Source organism: Ictidomys tridecemlineatus, chromosome 13 (genome assembly GCF_052094955.1).
Source record: "Ictidomys tridecemlineatus isolate mIctTri1 chromosome 13, mIctTri1.hap1, whole genome shotgun sequence".
Classification (NCBI taxonomy): domain Eukaryota; kingdom Metazoa; phylum Chordata; class Mammalia; order Rodentia; family Sciuridae; genus Ictidomys; species Ictidomys tridecemlineatus.
In genome coordinates, this window is record NC_135489.1 from 91,487,289 (window position 1) to 91,507,373 (window position 20,085).

The 20,085-nt window shown below is 57.2% G+C and overlaps 1 protein-coding gene across 9 annotated transcripts in view; it reads right to left on the reverse strand.

The window, feature by feature from the left end:
* Positions 1 to 2,246: 2,246 nt before the first annotated feature.
* Positions 2,247 to 20,085, reverse strand: part of Fancc (FA complementation group C) — a 179,275-nt gene continuing 161,436 nt past the window's right edge. For 7 of the 9 annotated variants that reach the window (XM_078030533.1, XM_078030530.1, XM_078030534.1 and 4 more), the window contains 7 exons: positions 19,607 to 19,659; positions 18,214 to 18,313; positions 14,127 to 14,202; positions 12,485 to 12,566; positions 10,822 to 10,996; positions 6,808 to 7,011; positions 2,247 to 4,021 (listed from right to left, as the gene is read on the reverse strand). In XM_078030533.1, coding sequence (XP_077886659.1) covers positions 3,878 to 4,021; positions 6,808 to 7,011; positions 10,822 to 10,996; positions 12,485 to 12,566; positions 14,127 to 14,202; positions 18,214 to 18,313; positions 19,607 to 19,659 — 834 coding nt within the window. In that variant the 3' untranslated portion in view covers positions 2,247 to 3,877. The other 2 variants (XM_078030535.1, XM_078030537.1) reach the window with 2 other exon arrangements.

A 20,085-nucleotide genomic window follows, 5' to 3' on the forward strand; every position in this document is an offset into this window, starting at 1 on the left:
CACCCAAGGGAGCACAGAGCAGCCGCCCTCGGGGCCTGGGACACTGGTTCCTGGGACACTCCAGTCCTTGTGTGAAGGGGTGTCCCTGCATGTGGCCTGTGCCCCTGAAGGCCTCTCCAGACGGCCTGCCATGCCTGACACAGGGAACGCTGCGTGGACAGCTGTGTGAGCTCTGGATTGACCAAAATACCAACAAGTCCAACCTGGACGAGGAGCGTTTGGGCTCACAGGTGCAGAGACGCAGTCCACAGGGACCAGCTCCGTGGCTCTGGGCATCATGGTGGGAGGGCGAGGGGTTGATGTGCATGTGGCCAGGGAGCAGAAGGGCTGGGGAAGGGGTGGCAGGAAGACACGCCTCTCCAGGGCAGCTCCTGTGACCCACCTCCTCAGTGTCCCTTCCCCTGATTCTCCTGGGTTGGTGCCTCCTTAGATGTTAGAGGAGGCCCACAAGTCAGAACTGGCTCCTGGACTTGCCTTGTGGATGTCTCCCCCCGTGTGTCCAGCGGAGTTTGCCAACCATGGACTGAACCTCGGAACCCCGAGCCCCATGACCCTCCTCCTCCAGGTTGCTCTTGGGGGGACTTCTGTCCCAGTGACACAAAGCTGACCCAGTTTACTGCCGAAGTCTGGCAGCTGGATCATCAGCCGGCAGCTGGAAGTTTGCTGGGGCCCCTTTGGCTGTGGCTCTCAACAGTTTACCTTGGGTTCTTTGGTTGTGAAATGGTTTGTGATGATCGATAACCTAGAATTCTTAATGCAGACCCACTGACTCCATGTTAGAATCCAGGGTCCAGGGGAGGACGGGGCCCTCCCAGCTCCTGGTGGAGGGAGGACGGTGACAGCTGGGGGAGAGCAAGGCAAACAGCGGCTCTGTGACATCTGTGCCTTCTTCCTTGGGACGCAGGATTCCTCGTCAGATCAGGAGCACGTTCCTCACCGCCATCCTCCCCGGGCAGAGCCCCAGTGTCGCCCTCCAGGGCTCAGGCGGCCATCTCAGCCGTCCTGGGCTTGGCTGTCCTCTGCAGGCTCTCCCCAGGGATCCCACTGCTCGGGGACCCTCCAGCTCCCCGCTGGCACCCCACCCCAGCAGCAGTGTCGGCCTCCTCCTGCCCCTGGCTGGCTCTGACTTCTGCCCGTTGGGTTTGGGCATGTCCCCAGCACGCTCAGGTGACGGTCAGTGTGGGAACTCGGGGCGAAGCATGATTTACAGGAGGACAGTACAGCATGGCAGTGGGCAGGGGCCTGGCTGAGGCAGGCCATGGCGGGTGGTGCCTGGTGACTCTGGCTCCTCACGCCCACTCTGCTTTCTGGTGACCACAGGCTGCGCCGCCGTCCGCCACCACGCCCCTGGCCATGACGATCTGCCTCAGCCCAGGCCCGAGCAGCCTGGCGGGCCGACCTGGCCTCTCCTCCTCCAGGCTGCCCTAGTCGGGAACTCGGTCTCAGCAACCAAAAGCTACCGGGCTGCCACGCACCTGTGGCCACCAGTTAGTCAGACCCGGGCCGCGAGGGCTACACAGGCCCAGAGGGCAGCAGCCAGGGCTCAGCCAGAGGGCTCCCCGGGAGCTGGGCCCCATCCACAGCCATCTGCACCCGTGGACGCCTCCTTGCTGTGGTCCGAGGCCCCAGCTCCTGTGCCAGGACACGTCTCCCGGAAGGCGGAGCGAGGCTGCTGGGCGCAGCAAACCCCGAGCAGCACGGGCTGCCACGGGAGGCCATCGTCCTGACTCGAGTCTGAACTGAGAGTGAGCAGGGCCAGGGGGCCGTGGCCCTGCCAGCTTGGGAGGCGAGAGGACGGTGAATGAGACGTCCCTAAGGAAGAGGACGGAGGGTCGGCCAGACAACCCTCGGGGACCCGATTCTCTGCCATGCTGGGGGTGGCCCGCCAGCAGCAGTGGCTGCACCTGCTCCCTCGCTGCAGCAGAGCGGGTGGCTGGCAGCCTGGGGTCCCTGTGGCGTGGGAGCTGCTGGGCGAGGCGGTGGCCGTAGCCGCCCTGTTCCCACCTTGGAGCACCTCCCCCGGGGTACCTTTATGGGCGTGGGAAAGGGCACGGGGAAGCACCAGTCACAGGCCAGCCCTGCCTTCCTGCAGGGGTCCCCCAGGCCGGGGCTCACTGCACCACAGCAGGACGGCACCAGGAGGAAGGTGCCAGCTCCTGTGCCCAGGGCCCAAGTCCAGGAGGGGACGCCACCAACAGGCACAGAAAAGTTGGGAGACCTTCCAGGAACGTGGCTGGAACCTGAGCTGGAAAAGTACCTGGCTTTATTTTTTGCTGTGAGACTGCAGGGCGCAGGCTCAGGCGGGGCGCAGGCTCAGGCGGGACCACGGGGCACAGGGCCAGGTGAGGGCTGCAGGGCGCAGGCTCAGGCAGGGACCACGGGGCACAGGGTCAAATGGGGGCTGCAGGGCGCAGGGCCAGGTGGGGGCTGCAGGGCGCAGGGTCAGGCGGGGACCACGGGGCACAGGGCCAGGCGGGGACCGCGGGGCGCAGTGTCAAATGGGGGCTGCAGGGCGCAGGGTCAGGCGGGGACCGCGGGGCACAGGGTCAGGCGGGGACCGCGGGGCACAGGGTCAGGCGGGGACCACGGGGCGCAGTGTCAGGCGGGGCTGAGGGGCACAGGGTCAGGCGGGGACCGCAGGGCGCAGGGTCAGGTGGGGGCTGCAGGGCGCAGCGTCAGGCGGGGACCACGGGGCACAGTGTCAGGCGGGGACCGCGGGGCGCAGTGTCAGGCGGGGACCACGGGGCGCAGGGTCAGGCGGGGCTGAGGGGCGCAGGGTCAGGCGGGGCTGAGGGGCACAGGGTCAGGTGGGGGCTGCAGGGCGCAGGGTCAGGCGGGGACCGCGGGGCGCAGGGTCAGGCGGGGACCGCGGGGCACAGGGAACTTGGGAGCAGGGAGGGCGACTGGGGACTTGGCGGTGAGGAGGACACTCTGCATTTCCCCTAGAGCCCCACCCACGCAGGGGCTGTGCCTCCGGGGCCCCTCCTGTTGGGGTCACGTGCTGCCACCAAATCCAGCCTCTTGTCACGTCACAGGGGCTGACCCCAGGTCCGAGGGAGGCCCCCAGGCTCTGGTTCAGAGTCAGCACAGGAGGGAGCCCTCCTTCCAGGGCCACTGCACTCTGAGGAGCCTTTACACCACAGGACCCTGATGTCCACCCCAGGACATTCCCCAGCAGAAAGGCCCAGGCCCCGGGGCCTGGGGTTGGCTCATTCAGCAGCGTGAGTCCCCTGAAGGTGAACTTCCAACCCCACAAAACCTCACACCTCAAAGGAGCAAGACCCAGAGACGTCCGTCACATAAACCAGAGGACGAGAGGGGCCCGGGCCACTCCGCACCTCCACAGCAGAGCCCAGGGCAGTGCAAGGCACAAAGAGGCTGAACCGCGTCCTCAAATGACACAGAGGGACACCGACTCAGGGCCGCTGGTTCTGTTAGGACCCAGTTCTTGTTTTGGTGCGGTGTCACCCTCTCCTGTTGCGTCCAGGGCCACTGTGGGCCCTTGCGTAGTAGCAGGAGCCCTTTGGTGGCAGTATTGACCCAGGGCTTCAGACCAAGGCCAAGTTGACCTAATTTTCATCTAAAGACTTTGAATCATTCAAAAAAAATAGTCCCACATCTCGCTTGAAGGGCCAGGAATGGAACAGCCCATCCTGCTGAGGCCCCTGGCTGGTGTCCTGGCTGGGCAGGCCTCTGGGGTCACTCGTGGGTACAGGGGCCAGGTATGGTCAAGCCCACGGCTTCTCATTTTGTCCTACGTGCTACTGACCGTCCCGAGATGGCGACGGCTCCGTCTCTCAGCTCAAGAGAGCGCTCCAGACGGGGCCCGGCCTCGGCAGACAGAGGGGCCCACGGCGCCTCAGGGCCTGCGTCCCCGCTAGACTTGCGCTCGTAGCTCTTGAAGGAGTGCCCTGGCCGGTGCTCCTGGCCCAGAGGCTCCCGTGCCCAGCTGGTCCCATCTGTACAAGGTCTGGTCCAGAAAGCCAATGACCTCCCGGGTGACGTCATGGGTGGGGGCCAGCTGCAACGGGGGAGAAGGAAGTTAGAAGGCTCCCGGCAGACTCCCCTCCCGTCCTCCAACCCCGCTGCCCCGTCCACGCCAAGGGAAAGCAGGTCTCCTCTCAGGGGGCCCCGGCTCCCTGCAGACCAGCGCTCCACCCCGAGCTGCGGGCTCCCCCAGGAGAGGAGGAAGCAGGAGTGACTGCAAGGGGGTGGAGTCCTGTCCCCCACCGTCCCCTCCTGCCAGCACCCTGCGAGGGCGCCTGTCACAGCCAGTCCTCGGCCCCGTGGTTCTCCTCTGCCGTTCCAGAGCCCCACCAGGGATACCTGTCACACTCAGTGTCACATGTCCTTTGCTCTTCTTGGCTGTGACAGTCTCCAGATGTTTCTGGTTTTGACGGCCTCGATGGCTGCACTGGAGGGATTGTGCCGGCTGCCCCCACACGGGCTTGGGGCTTGCCTGACACTTTCCCTTGTTAGACCTGGGTCACAGGTAGGAGCAAGCGCCATCTGGAGTATCCAGGTGCTCTGTGCCAGCCTGACTGACCCCTGTGCACCTGTGTGACACGCCCCTGGATCACACGGTGAAAAGCAGCGGCTTCAGCTCACCCCGGCGGAGGCGAAGCTGGTGTGGACACCCAGTGACGTGCACATCTCAGCTCTCAAGCACGGGGGCTCCCCGCCCAGGGGGCTCGGAAGCTGTGGTTTGGATGTGAGGCGTCCCCGGAAAGTGCACCAAGCCATGGGAGACAGCCGAGAGGTGAGGTGACGGGTTCCGAGCCCCTAAGACAGGCCTTTCTCCTCTAACTGTTCTTGTCAGGTCTTTGGGTCACAGCGGCGAAAACAGCTCTTTGTCTTCTGAGTCCTGTTCTAGGTTTCATGGCTGTTTCCCTCCAGGAGAACCTGTGGCGTCTTGCTGTGCCCACGTGGTCACCGCAGCCCGGTGCTAGCTGCACGCTCACAGCCTCGAGGTTCCCGTGCATGTGTGTGTGCGTGTGCACGTGTGCGTGGCGAGGACAAGGAAGACCCTCCCTCAGCCGCTCTCAAGCGTAGCCTCTCAGCGGGGTCAGAACCGGCCATTTCTCCACCGCCAGGCAGCGCCGCCCCCACCCACTCCTGGGACCCGCCCCGCTCTGTCTGCAGTGTGACTGTTAGAGTCCACCCGTGGCTGAGATCACGCCTGGCTTCCCCACGGGTGCCGTGCCTCTGTGCCGTCGCAGATGCATTCTGTGAAAGCACAGAGTAGACTCCCAAGTGTCCCTGTGCTTGGTGGCCACGAGGGCCAGGGCTCTCTGCTCTTAGGCACACGGGAGCGCAGAGGCGCTGGCCCTGGGCCTGCTGCACAGCACCACCTGCGGGGAGGAGGGCCTCCTGACGGTCTCCCAGGGCTCTCAACAGGCGTCACGGAACCCACCAGTGGATTCACAGCCACGTCACCAGAGCCTGCCTGGAGAGAGCTGGGCCCGGACACTGTTTGGCAGGACCAGCGGCGCGGGCGGGCACTCCACCACTGGCTGCACCCCCGCGCCCCGTTGGAGTGCTTTATGAAATCACAGTGAATATGCACGGCTTCGACATCCCCAGGACCTGCCATCATCCCAACAGAAACTCTTCACCATGCCCTCCCCGGACCCTGGCACCCACTATTCTATTCTGTCTCCATGAACTTGGGCACCTCAGGCCATGGGGCCCTACGGCATTCTCCTGTGCCTAGCCTATTCTCCTTAGCGTGAGACCTTCAAAGTCCATCCGTGTTACAGCCATGCACCAGGACTCCCTTTTTCAGGCCAAATAATATTCCACTACATACAAGGGCCTCAGTTGGTTCACCCTTTTGTCTGCTGCCGCCTTCCGGCTCTCGTGAGTGTGTTGTACGGGCTCTGTTCAAGCTCCTGCTTCTAGTTCTTGGGGGAATGTGTGTAAGAGTAGAAGTGCTCCATCCTGAGGAGTGCCATTTGGCCTTCTGAGGTACTGCCAAGATCCTTTCCACAGGGCTGGGCCGCTGCAGCCTCCCCGTCTCCGCAGCCTCCCCATCTCCGCAGCCTCCCCGTCTCAGCAGCCTCCCCGTCTCTGCAGCCTCCGTGTTTACTTTCTTGATTCTTCTAGTGGCCTTCGTGAGGAGGGCGGTGGGCCTCACTGTGGATTTGGTCTGTGCTTCCCTCGTGGCCCGTGCTGCTGACATCTGCCCAGTCCTTCCTGGCCATCTGCACACCCTTACAGCGGTGCCTGGTTGAGTGCTTCCCTGATTTTGAATCTGACTTTGTTGCTGTTGAGTTGAGGATTCTTCCCACACTCTGGACACCAAACCCTTGGCAGACACAGGACTTTAGAACGTTTTCTCCCGTTCTGAGAACTGTCTTTGTAGTGTCTTGGTCGTATCCTTTGATGTCCAGCAGTTTCAATGTCCAGGAGTCCAGCTGGCCTGTTTCCTGCAGGCGCCTGTGTCTCGGTGTCACAGTGAAGACACCCTGCCAAATCTCTGTCTGGCCCACACCCACCCTCCTCCTGTCACCTGGGCTTTGGAAGGAGTTCTTCACAATTAACCAGTTTTTTGGAAAGCAAACTCTTTGACCTGCAGCGTGAGCGGCCACTCAATGGGACCAGCCCGTGGGGAGACCTCGCCATGTGGCCTGCGAGATGGCACCTCCTCCCTCTGAGCCGGTCTTCTCCTGTGGCAGAGGGTGCTGCATCGGCAGGCCAGGGGCCCCTCCCGCGGCCAACCCCACTGACCCTTCATCCCCACACTCCAAGGCCTGGGACCCTCGGGAAGACCCTTCCACCTGGAGGTTCAGGAAAGCGGGGACTTACAAAGGCCATGGCTTCCCGGGCGATGGTGTGGCCTCTGGGAGCCCAGAGCAGGAAGTTGAGGAGGAGCTGCCTGATGAGCTGGGTGCACGCAGGCGATCTGGGGTCCCCCGGGCTGCTCTCTCCCAAAGCCTGCAGATCCCTGGCTGAGAGGCGGGCGCTTCCCGACAGCTCACGGAGGCCGCGGAGCACGGCCTCAGCCTGCACCTGCAGGGCAAGGGTACGGGTGGGGTCAGGGCAGCAGCACCCACAGGCTTCTAGAGCGCACTGGGTGCTCTGCAGCAGGCCCCAGGAAAGAGCCACCAGTGTCCAAAGGAGGCAGGCAGAGCCCTGCGGCCAGGGCCACACACACAGGAAAGGCTGGGCCTCAGCTTGCTCACCGAGCAGCCATGCACCCGGGGCCACCTTCTGTTGCAGGAAAGGAAATGGGAAAAAGTCCTCGGCAGAATGCAGCAAGGGGCTCCGCACAGTGGGACAGGGACAGCCAGGGCGCCAAGAGCCCACTGCTGGTACTGCCACCGCTGCCTTGGGGACACACACACACACCCATCCCCACTGTCATACAGTCACACTCACATAGCCACACACTCACACACACAGCCACACAGTCATCCAGTCACACACACTCCCACTTACACACACAGCCACACACACTGTCATACAGTCATACACCCAGGCACACACTCACACATACAGCCATACATACCCCCACAGTCACACACACACAGCCACACACAGTCATCCAGTCACACACACTCCCACTTACACACACAGCCACACACACTGTCATACAGTCATACACCCAGCCACACACTCACAGTCACACAGCCATACATACACCCACAGTCACACACACACAGCCACACACAGTCATCCAGTCACACACACACACACACACTTATATAGTCATCCAGTCACTCACACAATTACACACACACACAGCCACACACACTGTCAGTCACACACACACACACACACACACTTACATACAGTCATCCAGTCACACTCAGTTACACACATACAGCCACACAGTCATTCACATACATAGACTCATACACAGTCACACAATAGTCACACACACACTCATACTCAAACACACATACACACAGCTACATACACACATACATACGTGCACACACACTAATATACTAAAATACTCATATACAGTTACACAATCATACACACACACACACACAGACTCTCATGGCACAACTGCTTTGTCCGGGACACTGGGACAGGCTGTCTGTATGCCTTTAAGGCTCGGGCAGAGGTCAGAGTCTGTGCAAGCCACATAATGATGGTAACTGTTCTAAGTCTGGGGGTTGTTTTTGCATAAGAAATGCTCATTTCATGCTGAGACTCTGCTTGCTAGAGAAGGCACATCAGGCTGTGACTTGGAAACAATGCGAGGACTCAGAGTCGTGATGGGAAATGCCATGTGCACTCCCAACAGCCAGGCCCCAGGCTTCTGAAAGAGCGCTGGGCCTGTCCCCAGCATTCCCACGGCCAGTTCTAGGGCAGGGCCAGTTCTAGGGCAGGGCGCGGGCGGCTCCCCCTGGAAGCCAGGCCTGGATGCCGCTGGCCACGGGCTGCAGCACACTGTGGTGCTGAGTCAGCGCCGCCAACCACAAGCCAGGCCGTGGGAAAGGCCCCGCAGGCCTCTCCCCACAGGACACACTGACCCACACGCACCCACCCTGGGCGGTGGCACGCCCTGCCTCTGACTGCCTGCCACCCCCTGGGGCCACGGGCTCAGGAGGCCGGCTCACACCTGCTCTGCTCTCTTTGGGCTGCCTCTGACTTTCTGCCGGCGCCCATTGTGCCCGCGGCCCCTTCTGCCCAGACTGACTGGCCCTTCAATGCGTTCGCGTCAGAAGCTTCTATACAACTGCTAACACTTCAGATGCTGTCTAAGTTTTTCAGGAGAAAGATACAAGTTTTATTTTCCTCTTAAAATATTATTTCTTAGTCTATGTTATAAAAACTTATATGCTATGGAAAATTTGAAAAGAAAAAAGGAAAAAATAAATAAAATCACCTATAACTCTCCCATCCAGAGAGTCACTGTTCCTGAGTAGGTTTATGTCCCTTTCATCTCCCTCTGTGCATGGGGACACACCACCCACTGGACATAGGGCCCTGGGAGCCAGCTGTTCACGGTGCCCACAGAATATGCTGTCTGAGTGCACGGTGTCTCCTGCTAAGAGGCCACCCGTGGTTAGGACACACAAGGATTCGTTCAGATGGCAGCCATCCTCCTGGAAGCCTAGGCCTTCCCAGTGTTTGGGATTACAGACGATCTTTGAAGGACATTCCTGCACACGGAGCTGTACGTAACCGTTCCCTTAGGGTGACTCCGCGGGTGGAGCAGCAGGGCCACTGGGAGGAGCCTGGCCGAGCCTTGGGCATCTGGATACCCGCATGGGATGTCGGCATGATCTGCTTCCATCAGCAGAGGAGATGAACACCGAATGGCAGAGAAGGTGGTCTGCCAGGGAGGGGCAGGCCCTCAGGCAGGCACCATGCCCCACTCTGCGCTCCACGCCTTGGGGACAGCCGCAGAACACAGGTGCTGCCAGGCTTGACCTTAGGCCTTGCTTCTCCAGGCACCTGATGGACCACTAGGGGGTCAAAGCTCACAAAGCCCAGGTGCGAGAGGTCTGTGTTCTTGGGTCACCCAGAAAAACTCCCTCCCCTTCCCAGGTGTCACACACGCTGGCCTCGGGCCAGGCTCCCGGGAGGCAGGGGCCGGCACTGCCAACGGAGGCCCTGGTGTCGCAGGACGGAGCAGCCAGGACGCAGCGGGCACCACCTATTCTCAAGGAGTCAATCCGCTGTTATGCCAGAGGCCTAAGAATACCCACGTATGCCCAGGGCTGGGCTGTAGCGCAGGGCAGAACGCCCGCCTAGCACGTGTGAGGCACTGGGTTCCATCCTCAGCTCCACATAAAATAAACAAAAAAATAAAGGCATGCTGTCCATCTACACATACAATTTTTTTTTTAAAAAAGGAGTATGTACAAGTTTTATTTAAAGAAACATCAAAACCAAGTTAACTAGTAGAAAGACGTGCCAATGTAGAAGTTTCTAGAAATTAAATCTTACTGGAAAACTTCTGTCTCTGACCTTGAAAAGTGAATCTCTCTTTGTCAGTATCTATGGTCCCTAAGGAATTTAACACATACCTACCAACTTAGTTCACAAAGAGCCAAATATGAAATGCATATTAAAGGGCTTTAGAAATCATGAATGCTTTATACGTCTTAATTATTACTGTAAAAAATAAGATGATGAGAAACAGAAACTAGGATTTCCCTTAATTGACTTAATGTGATCTTCAAAAGGGAAGGAATAGAAGGTTTTCTTTTTAATCAGATAGCTATCCTCAAATACATATGTGGATTATGGTAATTTCTTTAAAATGCAAGTCTTTAAACGGCTACAACGTACAGACGGCTGTACTGGTCTGTTTCTTTCAAACAGCAGAATATACAGGGCAAACAAGAGCACTGCTCCATACATAATTAAGCCCCTTCCCTTTAATTATTAAAATCAGCAAAACGCACTGGCAGCTGGCGGTCTGCAAGCCCGCAGACACACGTTGGCAGGGAGGTGCCAACCTTCCACAGACCTGGCTTCCGGTGATCACTGCGTTCCAGAGAGCAGCGACTGTGTCCACCACTGCTGCCAGTCCTGGACTTAGCTACTCTGTCATTCAGGAAATGACCACGGCTCTTTCGGAAGCAAAGTGGTTCGTATCATGCTTTAGAAAGAGGTCTAAACAAAGCTGCAATGTGAGGATTCGCTGACTGACTCCAGAGAGCAGTGACTGGCCAGGCCGCCACGGCAGAGGTGGCTCACTGCAGACCAGCCTCCCTGTGGCACCCCAGCACGCCCAGCCACACTCACCTGTCCCCCAGGGGAACATCATCACAAGCCCAGAGCTCGGGAGACAGGGACTTGGGGAAAGGCAAGCCCTCTCTGCCGCCCAGCCTGAGCACCGTGGCCTGCACCTACCATGGTCCGTGCTCTCTGCTGGGCCCCCTCCTGAGGGCCGTGGTAGAAGGCCAGGAGCCACAGCAAGGCTGCAGGCGGGTCCATGTCTGACCTCAGTAACTGCTCGGCGGCCACGTCAGCCCATCCTCCAAAGTGGGCGAGCAGGAACCAGCTCTGCAGGGGCCCTCCATGGGATCTGCAACGGAGCCGGGAAGCCTGGTTTTGCTTTTTCTTTCTCTTTGGCTGAGGATTCAACCCAGGGCGCTCCACACTTTTTATTTTTTATCTTGAGACAGGATCTCACTTAAGTTTCCCAGTCTGGCCTGGATCCTGTGATCCTCCTGCCTCAGCCTCCTGAGTTGTGGAGATTATAGGTGTGCACCTCCGTGCGTGGCAGCTTTAATGTTTGTATCGGGCTTAAACTGTACTTGTTCACTCTAGAATGACCTGCCAAGAACACAGCTACCCTCAAAACCTGTCAGAGTGCCACTCTGACCCCAGCAGAAAGCATCTAGAGGGACACCTCTCAAAACCCCCTGTGTGCCAGGCTTGGTGAGAGGCTGAGGCAGGAGGATAAAAGTCCAAGGCCAGCATGAGCAACTCAGGGAGACCCTGTCTCTAAATAAAATATAAAAAAGGGCTGGGGATGTGGCTCAGTGGTTAAGCACCCCTGGGTTCAGTCCTCAGCACCCAAACCAAAAACAAGCCCCATGTGCTCTGAGGACATGGGACATTGTGTTACCACCAGGTTCCTTAAATGAGCACAGCTGTGAGGAAGGAAAGTCTGGGCTGGTAACAGCGGATGTGACAGAGGATGAGACCCTGCCTGCGCCTCCTGCCTGCGCCTGGCCTGCACAGCTGGGCTGCTGTGGAGGTGGGCCTCCCTGCCATGGAGGCAGCCCTGGGCAGGCCAGAGCAGGAGAGGAAGTGGGTCCTGGGGTCCAGAAGGGAGCCAGCCTTTGGGACTCAGGGGCAGAGGTGGGACATGGGGAGAAGCCCGGGCGGCTTCCTTTCCAGGGAGACCCAGGTTCTAATCAACGTTCCAGCAGTGGGAATGTCTGCAGAGCGGTGTGTTCTCTGCCTCCCTGTCCTCACGGGGTGTCGGTGCCAGGAGGCTGACATTTCTTGCAAGCTTCCCCGTCACACAGGGCCTGGGGCTGCTGAGGGTGCAGGCTGCACTTCTCTAGCTCAGGGACATCTTGGCAGGCGAGTGCCTGCCCTGCAGACCACGGGCGGGCGGGCCTGAGGTCAGGGGGTTGGGGGCACTTCCCTCTGGACTGGCTGCAGGGACAAGAGTGCTCCAGGCTTCTCTGCAGCCAGTTCACAGTGGACCTGGCCCAGGTTCCTTCATGCCCAGGGGCCCCCCAGAGCTCTAAGCACTGTCCTTGCCTCCCTAGCCACTGTGTCTGAGCCCTCCCTTAGAACACAGGATCAATGTTCTGAAAAGGATCCTGAGAAGAGTGGAGAACTCGGGAGGAGGGGCCACTCAGTCCTGGTCCCCGGAGGATAGCAGCCCATCCAGTCCCAGAGGCACCAGCTGAGTTGGGTTGTTGCAGACCTGTGCTCTGTCTGTCTGCCTGACCTGTCCACCTGTCCCCCCACCTCTCGCCAGGCAGGTGCCGGCCTGTGTGATGAGGGCCAGGGAAGGACCTGCCGGGAGGGGGCCTGGGGCAGTGCTGCTCACCCCTGGGGCTGGCCGTCCACGGCCTCTCTGAGCTGCTGGGAGATGAGCTGCAGTCGCTGGAACCAGCGTCCCTGGGGGAGACCTATGGGTGCAGAAAAGAGGTCAGAGGCAGACCCGGGAAGCGCCGAGCCCAGGAGGAGCGACCTGTGGGGAGCCTGGGGCAGTCTGAGGACAGGCCTCTCCTCTCCTGGTTCATGGCACCAAGCCCTGCTTTTCCCAGCCGGGATCTTCTCGGCCTGGGGAGGGAACATCTGTCCAAGTTATGCAGGGACAAACCCGAGAGCGTCTGATGCAGTTACACGGAAGTGGGTGAAGGCTGCACAAGCAGCCACCTTGTCACGTGGGCCACGCAGCCCGTGCCCCAGGGTCTTTCTTTTCCATCCCCCTGACCTCTGCTCTGTCACTATAAATCGTGGTTCCGATGTATATGGAGACTGGACCCAAGCCACCGATGAGGAACGGGAATGGACCGCTCACCTGACCTAGGGTCGTGAAGACTCTGTATATGACCTTGGTTCACATTAAAGAAAAGAGGGAAAACGTGGGCATTGTGCAGACAAAGGTTTCCGCACGCTCTCCTGGCCTCCCGTGGCTCTGCGGTGTGCCAGCAGGCGAGTGACGGGGGTGACGGAACAGTGAGGACAGCTATGGATACCGAGGGCGTCTCCAGGGTGCCAGGGCACAGGGCACCGCCTCGAGTCGCGGAGCTCCCCAACCTTCCGCTCACAGCTTCTGGGCGGTTTTCATGTTCATGGTTTTTTTAGTGGTTTAGTTACTTATTTTACTTCCCTCTCCCATGGCTGCTAGCTAGGGCTCAGCAGTGACCCTCTTTTGTGCCCCGGGGACCTCACAGTGGACATGAGATACATTTCCAATCCCAACGCCGCTCTAGTGCTCAAGCTAGAAAGGACACGCTGGGAAAGGACACGTCCCCGAGAGCAACAGAGGACAGGGACTATGATCCCCCAGAGATCCCACTGGGGCCACCCCCAGCATCTGAGGACAGCGCCAGATGGGTCACCTTGGGCCACAGCCTTCATCTCCTAAAAGGAGGAGGAATTCTGGTTTTGTAAAATGCCCCTCCACACAGGTCCCACTGGAGTCTGGGAGAAAGGAAGCCAGGGACCGGTGGTGGCCCCAGCGCGCCCACCCTCCCTGCCCCCTGAACAGGAGCTCACGTGTCCCATGGAGGCGGTGGCCGAGAAGGAAGGGCGGTGGCTGTGGTCTGCTGTCAGGTGGCACCAGGGCTCCGCCCCTCCGCCCCTTGGTGAGGTGAGGTCCCCTGGGCTTTCCCGGCCTCGCCCTCCACCTTCCCTGCTCCTCAGCCACAGCCTCGGGGGGAGAGAATGTTCCATCTGACTCAGCCGCGTCTCAGCCCGCGCCTGGCACCCGGGGCCTGGGGCTGGAGCAGACCCTCACAGAAGAGCCGGAGCCGCTCTCCCTTCTCCTCCCCCTTCTTTTGGTCCGTGATCATAACCAGGAAACGAAGCAGATTCTCCTGTCAAAACCCTCAGGAGGCGAGGCCCGGGGAGCTTAAGGGATCTTGGACACAAGGCCATCTCCACGGACAGATACGGGACTGAGAGGGAGGGGTCACTGCGGGCCAAAGGTCTTCCCAGAAGTCCCTCTGGTCTGGACTCACCTTCGGGAAGTTGCGACAGCACGGTGGCAAGAGACGCCGGGGCGTGAGGAAAGTAGGCCTTGAACGCGAACCTCAGCTGCAACGGGGTCACAGGGAAGAAGAGCACGCGTCAGACTCGCGGGGCGTGAGGAAGACAGCCTCCTGCGCTGCCCCGAGACCCGCTGCACTGACATGGGTGGACAGTCTCTCAAACTCTGACAAAGAAATCTGCTTCCAATCACCTGATAAATATTATACAGAGCAACAAACTTCTTAAACTCACCTTCTGGGACTTAACAAAAATGAAGTTATGCTCTCCATGTCTTATCTGGCTCTTTACCCGACACAAACCCAGTTACACAGGTCGCTCTCCCATTGCAGCCGGGCTTGGTGGCTCACGCCTGTAATCCCAGTGGATCAGGAGGCTGAGGCAGGAGGAGTCAAGTTCAAAGCCAGCCTCAGCAATTTAGCAAGGCCCTAAAGCAACTCGGTGAGATCCTGTTTCTAAATAAATATAAAAAAGGGCTGGCGATGTGGCTCAGTGGTTAAGCACCCCTGGGTTCAATTCCTGCTACCAAAAAACTGCACAACCTTCCACTGCAGTAAGATCAGCTGGCATTCCCACCTGGTGTTTAAACAGTAACAATGGCGGTGCTCACAGGCTCTGTGGGCCAGAGAGCTGGAGCACCCACCCCAAAGGCACAGCAGCTGTTTCCCACGGAGGCAGAACCCGGTCAGCCCGAGATGCACAGGCAGTGAGCCCGGTGCGGGGGTCTGGCAAACATGTGAGAGCATGTCACCAGTACCCAACCAATACACCCCTGCTAGGTGCCCGGGACCCCACCCAGGAGGCTGATGTTTGGATTTCAACAAGGGATTAGCCTTGCTTGTTCTCGAGTTCCACGTAAACAGAACCCCAGCACGTCCACTCCTCCACTTCTGGCTGTTTGGGCCCAGCGTGTTTTTTTAAGGTCCACCCATGTAATTGCACGAGTTGTTCATTCTTTGTTGGTTGCTCAGAATTAGTCACCACGGGGACATGCCACAGTCCACCCACACTGTCCTGCTGACAGGCATCAGGGCTGTTCCCAACTGGAGCCATTATGGACAAAGCTGCAGTTGACATTCGTGTCCCTGTCTTTGTGGACAGCTGTTCCCACTGTTGGGCAAGTACCGCAGGAGAGGGTCACTGGGCCAGCGGTGCCAGTTCACTCCCCCAAGGGACGTGTGGATGTTCTAGATGCTGATTGATTCTGCCCTTTCTAGTGTCAGAAGACATCAGCTCGTGCAAGCTTTTCCCGGTGGCCAATGACATCAAACAGTTTTCATATATTTACCACCAATTTATGTATCTTTAAGCCTTGGATCCCTCTTTAATCGGGCTGCCTCTAAGGAAGCTGAGAGAGCGCTTCACATTGCCGGCCAGTCCTGCCGGAGAGGACGCCTCCTCCCAGCTGGACCTGCTGTTCATGCTCTTCAGTGCTTTCTGCCAAAGGACAGGTGCTTCCATCCTGACGCAGTGTGACCAGGCCACTCTCCTCCTATGGTCACTGCTTCTGTTTGTCATTCCTTCTAAGAAGTCTTGCTTACCCCACGAGCGGGCATCTGGCTGTTCACACCAATTGTTAATAACGTTTCTTTCCCCCACTGAGCACACAGATCAACTAAGCACACAGGTGTGTGGGTCTGTCTGGGCTCTGTTGAAATCTGTCTGTCCTTTTGCCAGTAACTCGCAGTCTCGATGACTGTAGCTTTCAGTCTTGAAATGGGCCGGGTGGATCTTCTGATTTTGTTTTGCAAAACTTCCCCACCCCTGCAGGTCCTTTGCACTCCCACGTGACTTGGGATTCAGCTTGTCCACTTCCATTTCACAAGCTGCTGAGGTGGACTGGGACTCGCTGAAGGCACAGGTCAGCCCAGGGAGAAGGGCACCAATAGCTCTGATCTGCTCTCCCCTGGCGTCCAAGTCGGCTTTGGTTTCCTCAGTAGTGCTGTGCAGTTCTTGGTGGGGGGCCGTGCGTCTCTGTTCAATACATTCACAAGGATTTTATGTGTTACTATGAGTTTCTCTCTTTCTTCTTTTACTTTGGTTAGTTTTTGCTTTATGCATTTTGGACGGGTACTAGGCATTTATGGTTGGTATTTCTGCTGATGAACCGACTGCTCCATCCTCAGGAAATGTCCCTCCTTCTTGGTGGACCCCTGGTCTGGGCTCCATCTGTGCTGACATGGCCTCCTCTTTGCATGACACATCCCTTTCCCTCCCTTTCCTTCTGACCCACCCTGGCCTTCATACTCAGGATGGGTAAGTGGAAAACAGCACACAGCTGGTCATTTGTTGGTGTTATTTTAGAATTTAATCTGACATATCTGCCTTTGTATTAGAATACTTAGTTAATTCATTTACTTCTCGAAGATTTTTTTAAAATATTTATTTATTTATTTTTAGTTGTAGTGGGACGTAGTCTTTTATTTATTTATTTATCTATTTTTATGTGGTGCTGAGGGCCTTGCGCATGCCAGGTGAGAGCTCTGCCACTGAACCTCCACCCAGCCTACTTTTTGGAGTTAACGTGCTTTTGGAATGTTTGGGTTTAGGTCCATCTTTGGTGCCATCTATTTTCTTCTTCTGGTGGCTAACAGCTCTGTCTCTGCCCACCCCATGCTGGGGCCCAGTGAGTGGCCCCCAAGCCCCTAGACCCCGTGGCCTGGTGGGGACACTGTTCTGAATTAAAAGCAACTACAACCCCAGTCCAGAGCAGAGCGCCCAAGGCCAGAGCCCGGGAACAGGGGAGGGGGCTATGGCTGAAGAGCACAACTGCTCTGGCAGGTCCTCTGCCCCGACCTGGGGTCCCAGGAGGCCACGGGTGAGCTCGCTGGAGGTCAGGTCCTAACTGGGAATGTGCAGGAGAACGAGGAATGATCCCTACGGCGACAACTCAGAACGGCTGTGAAAGCCAGTGCCCTCCGCGGAGCTCTGCTCCCCAATTCCAGGGTCAGCACCACTGAGGTCCCCGTTTGCTGCAGTCTACTGACGGCCCCAAGGAAACAGAGGACGGGGAAAGTCAACCATAAATACTTACTGTTTCCTTAGCAAATAGGAACATCTGCTAAGACCTGAGCGGCTTCTTCGGCTAGGGGAGTAGGGGGACCCTAGGGCCGAGCACCCCAGCTCTGCCCTACAGATCAACTGCAGACAGCAGAGGGGACCTGCCGTCCTTCCTGGGGAGGCAGCCAGTGCCACTCTGAGCAGCAAGAGCCACACACACACGCCAAGTCTGTGCCTGAGACACCAGGCGCCTCACAATGCCCGCAGTGAAAGTCACCTCTGCGGGGGGTCCCTCGGGTCCTCCAGCTTATGGATAGCACCTCCTGGTCACTGCCATTCTTTGCACTGTCACTGGAGTCTTCGCCTGCCCCCTTTACCCACCCCCTGCCTCTGATAGGATGGACACCCGCATGAACAATGTCCAGGGCTGCTCTGGGAGAAGTGGTCCTTCCTACCTGGCCCTGCCTAGCTGGGCTGCAGGAAACCTCTCCCTGGCTGAGGGCTGATCCAGCCAGAGGGACAAAGCGTAAACACGGCCTGGGGGCTTCCTGGAGGTCCACCTGCTGGTGCATCACCTCTAACACAGCACTAGGTACCAGGCAGGAAACTGTCCTGACTTATTCCAGTTAAGACGGTTTCACCTTTGCTGGGGCATTTATTTGGACGCTTTCTTCATGAGCAAAAGTCCATCTGAATCTCTAAAAATAGCCAGGTGTGGTGGCTACTCAGGAGGCTGAGGCAGGAGGATCAAATTCAAGGCAATTTAGGGCAGACCCCCCCCCCCAAGGGTAACTTAGTGAGACCCTAGGTCCAAGTAAAATAAAAATAAAAAGGGATGGGGATGAAGCTCAGTGACAGAGGCCCAGTACCACGACTGACCAAAAAACTGTCATAAACAGCTCAGTGGCAGAAGGTGTTTAGCACATGCAGGGGCTGGGTTTGGCCCCCACCACCACAACCAAAAAACAAACAAATAATTTTTTAAAATAAAAGTGTTCTTTTCAGGTGAACAGCCTTTTCCTCTGGGGCGAAGCGAGTGACACACAGAGTGTAACGAACCTGCTTGTTTTCCTTGTCCCGAGCTTCCAGGAAGCACCGTGTAAACACCTGAAGAGCAGCCAGAACTTCCGGGGCCCCATCCGTCTCCAGGAGTGCACACCTGCACAACGCGACAGGATCAATGCCTGAGTAACACGGCAAACCTGCGCCCAGGCTGCGGTCAAGGCAAGCAGGGGCCATCCTGGGCTGAGCCTCAGCAGCTGCCATCAGATTGCAGAACCCGCGTGGAGAGGCAGGAGAGACCTGTCGCTCCCTTTCTAAATACTTTCTTTACAAAGGCATGAACTCGCTCTTGGTTCGTGCATTATTAACAGTGTGTGGCGCTTGCGGAGGCTGCACGCTCCTGAAGGCATCTGTGCACCACTGGCCCAACATTCGACATCAGCAGACATTTTGCTTTCATAAGCAGCAAAGGGCCAAATGGCTCAGTCAAGTCCCCCAGCAAAGCGGCTGGAAAATCTCCGTGTACCTGATTTGTTTCCATGCATTTCCATACAATTAGCTTTTTGCTTGTTTAAGCAAAAAATAAATAAATAAAAATAAAAATAAAAAAGCAAACCAAGCCAAATCAAAACCCTGCAGCCTGGCTTGCTTTATGCTAAGACAGAACTTTGCCATCTTACTTCAGGGCCATTTAGCCGAGAGTTGGTGTTTCAAGACGACCCAGTGGCAAGTTATTTGTTGTAAACTCCCTTTCCCCAGAGTCACCGCTGTGTGTGAGGCCAGTGAGGCAGGGGGAGGGTCTGCGCCCTGCTGCCCAGCATCTGTCAGAGGCTGGAAACACTCTGGGTGACAAGTCCCTCAAAGGGGGCCTGGTCTCAGGATTCTGTGTCTAATCCCCCAGATTCTGGGCCATAACCCAGTATGCTGCGACCCTCACCCCTGGCCTTCTAAATCCAATCCCCCCGCAAAGGACTCACATTTTAAAATAAAAAGTCATGAGCTAGTTAGAGGTAACACGCAGGGCTTGCTCTGTCTTTCAGAGGAGTTCTGTTAAGAACGGCTTGATTTGGGCTTCTCCGCTGCCCCTGGCTGAAAGCCTTTTACAAAGCACAGCGGCCCCCGTGTGGTGAGGTAGGGAACTGCACCTCTTCATTCAAGCTGAGAAAGAGCCCACATGGACATTTCATGATCCTAACATCCAGTTTGATTCTGCTTTTAGAATTTAAAACGATCACAAAAAAAAAATAAAGTTAGCTTAATCCTTTGAAATAGATTTTAAATATACATTGACTTTTGATTTTACCTTTAATTACCAAAAAGCCTAGCCAAAAAGCCGAGTCAGAAACTCAAGTTTCCCGTGGTATAGCCAGACAACTGCAGATTTTTCAATTATGCTTGGAAGCTGAGCATTTTTTAGATCAACTGCTAGCAGAATCAGCATAATATTTACCTGAACATCTCATCGACAATTCTGAACACAGCCGGGTGGCAGGCTGCTTGAGGCTGTAAAACGAACAGATCAGGAGGTGAGACTACAGGTATTTCATCAATAATAAGTTGCTGTTATGTGGCAGATGGCTTGTCCAGGGCTGCTGGTATGGAGAAATGGGCATATTTCTTTGGGTTAGGAAAGAATAACAATTCGTACGTGGTGGGTTGGGAGGCACAAGTAAATGCAGTGGTCCTCTCTGGGTATAGATTACGGCAAGCTTCATCTTCTCCTTGTCCTCTGTGTGTCCTACATATCTATAATAAGCCCATATGATCCAGAAAGATGCAGGAGTTTCATGGACAATTCAAAAATACCTTCTACCGGCATGCTCCAGTGAAAACACAGAGCCCGCCTGTGTGGCTAGTTTTATTTATACGTGCCCTTGTCTGACTTCCTCGACTGGCCTGGAAGTGCCTCAAAGTCGAGTCTTGGCCTTC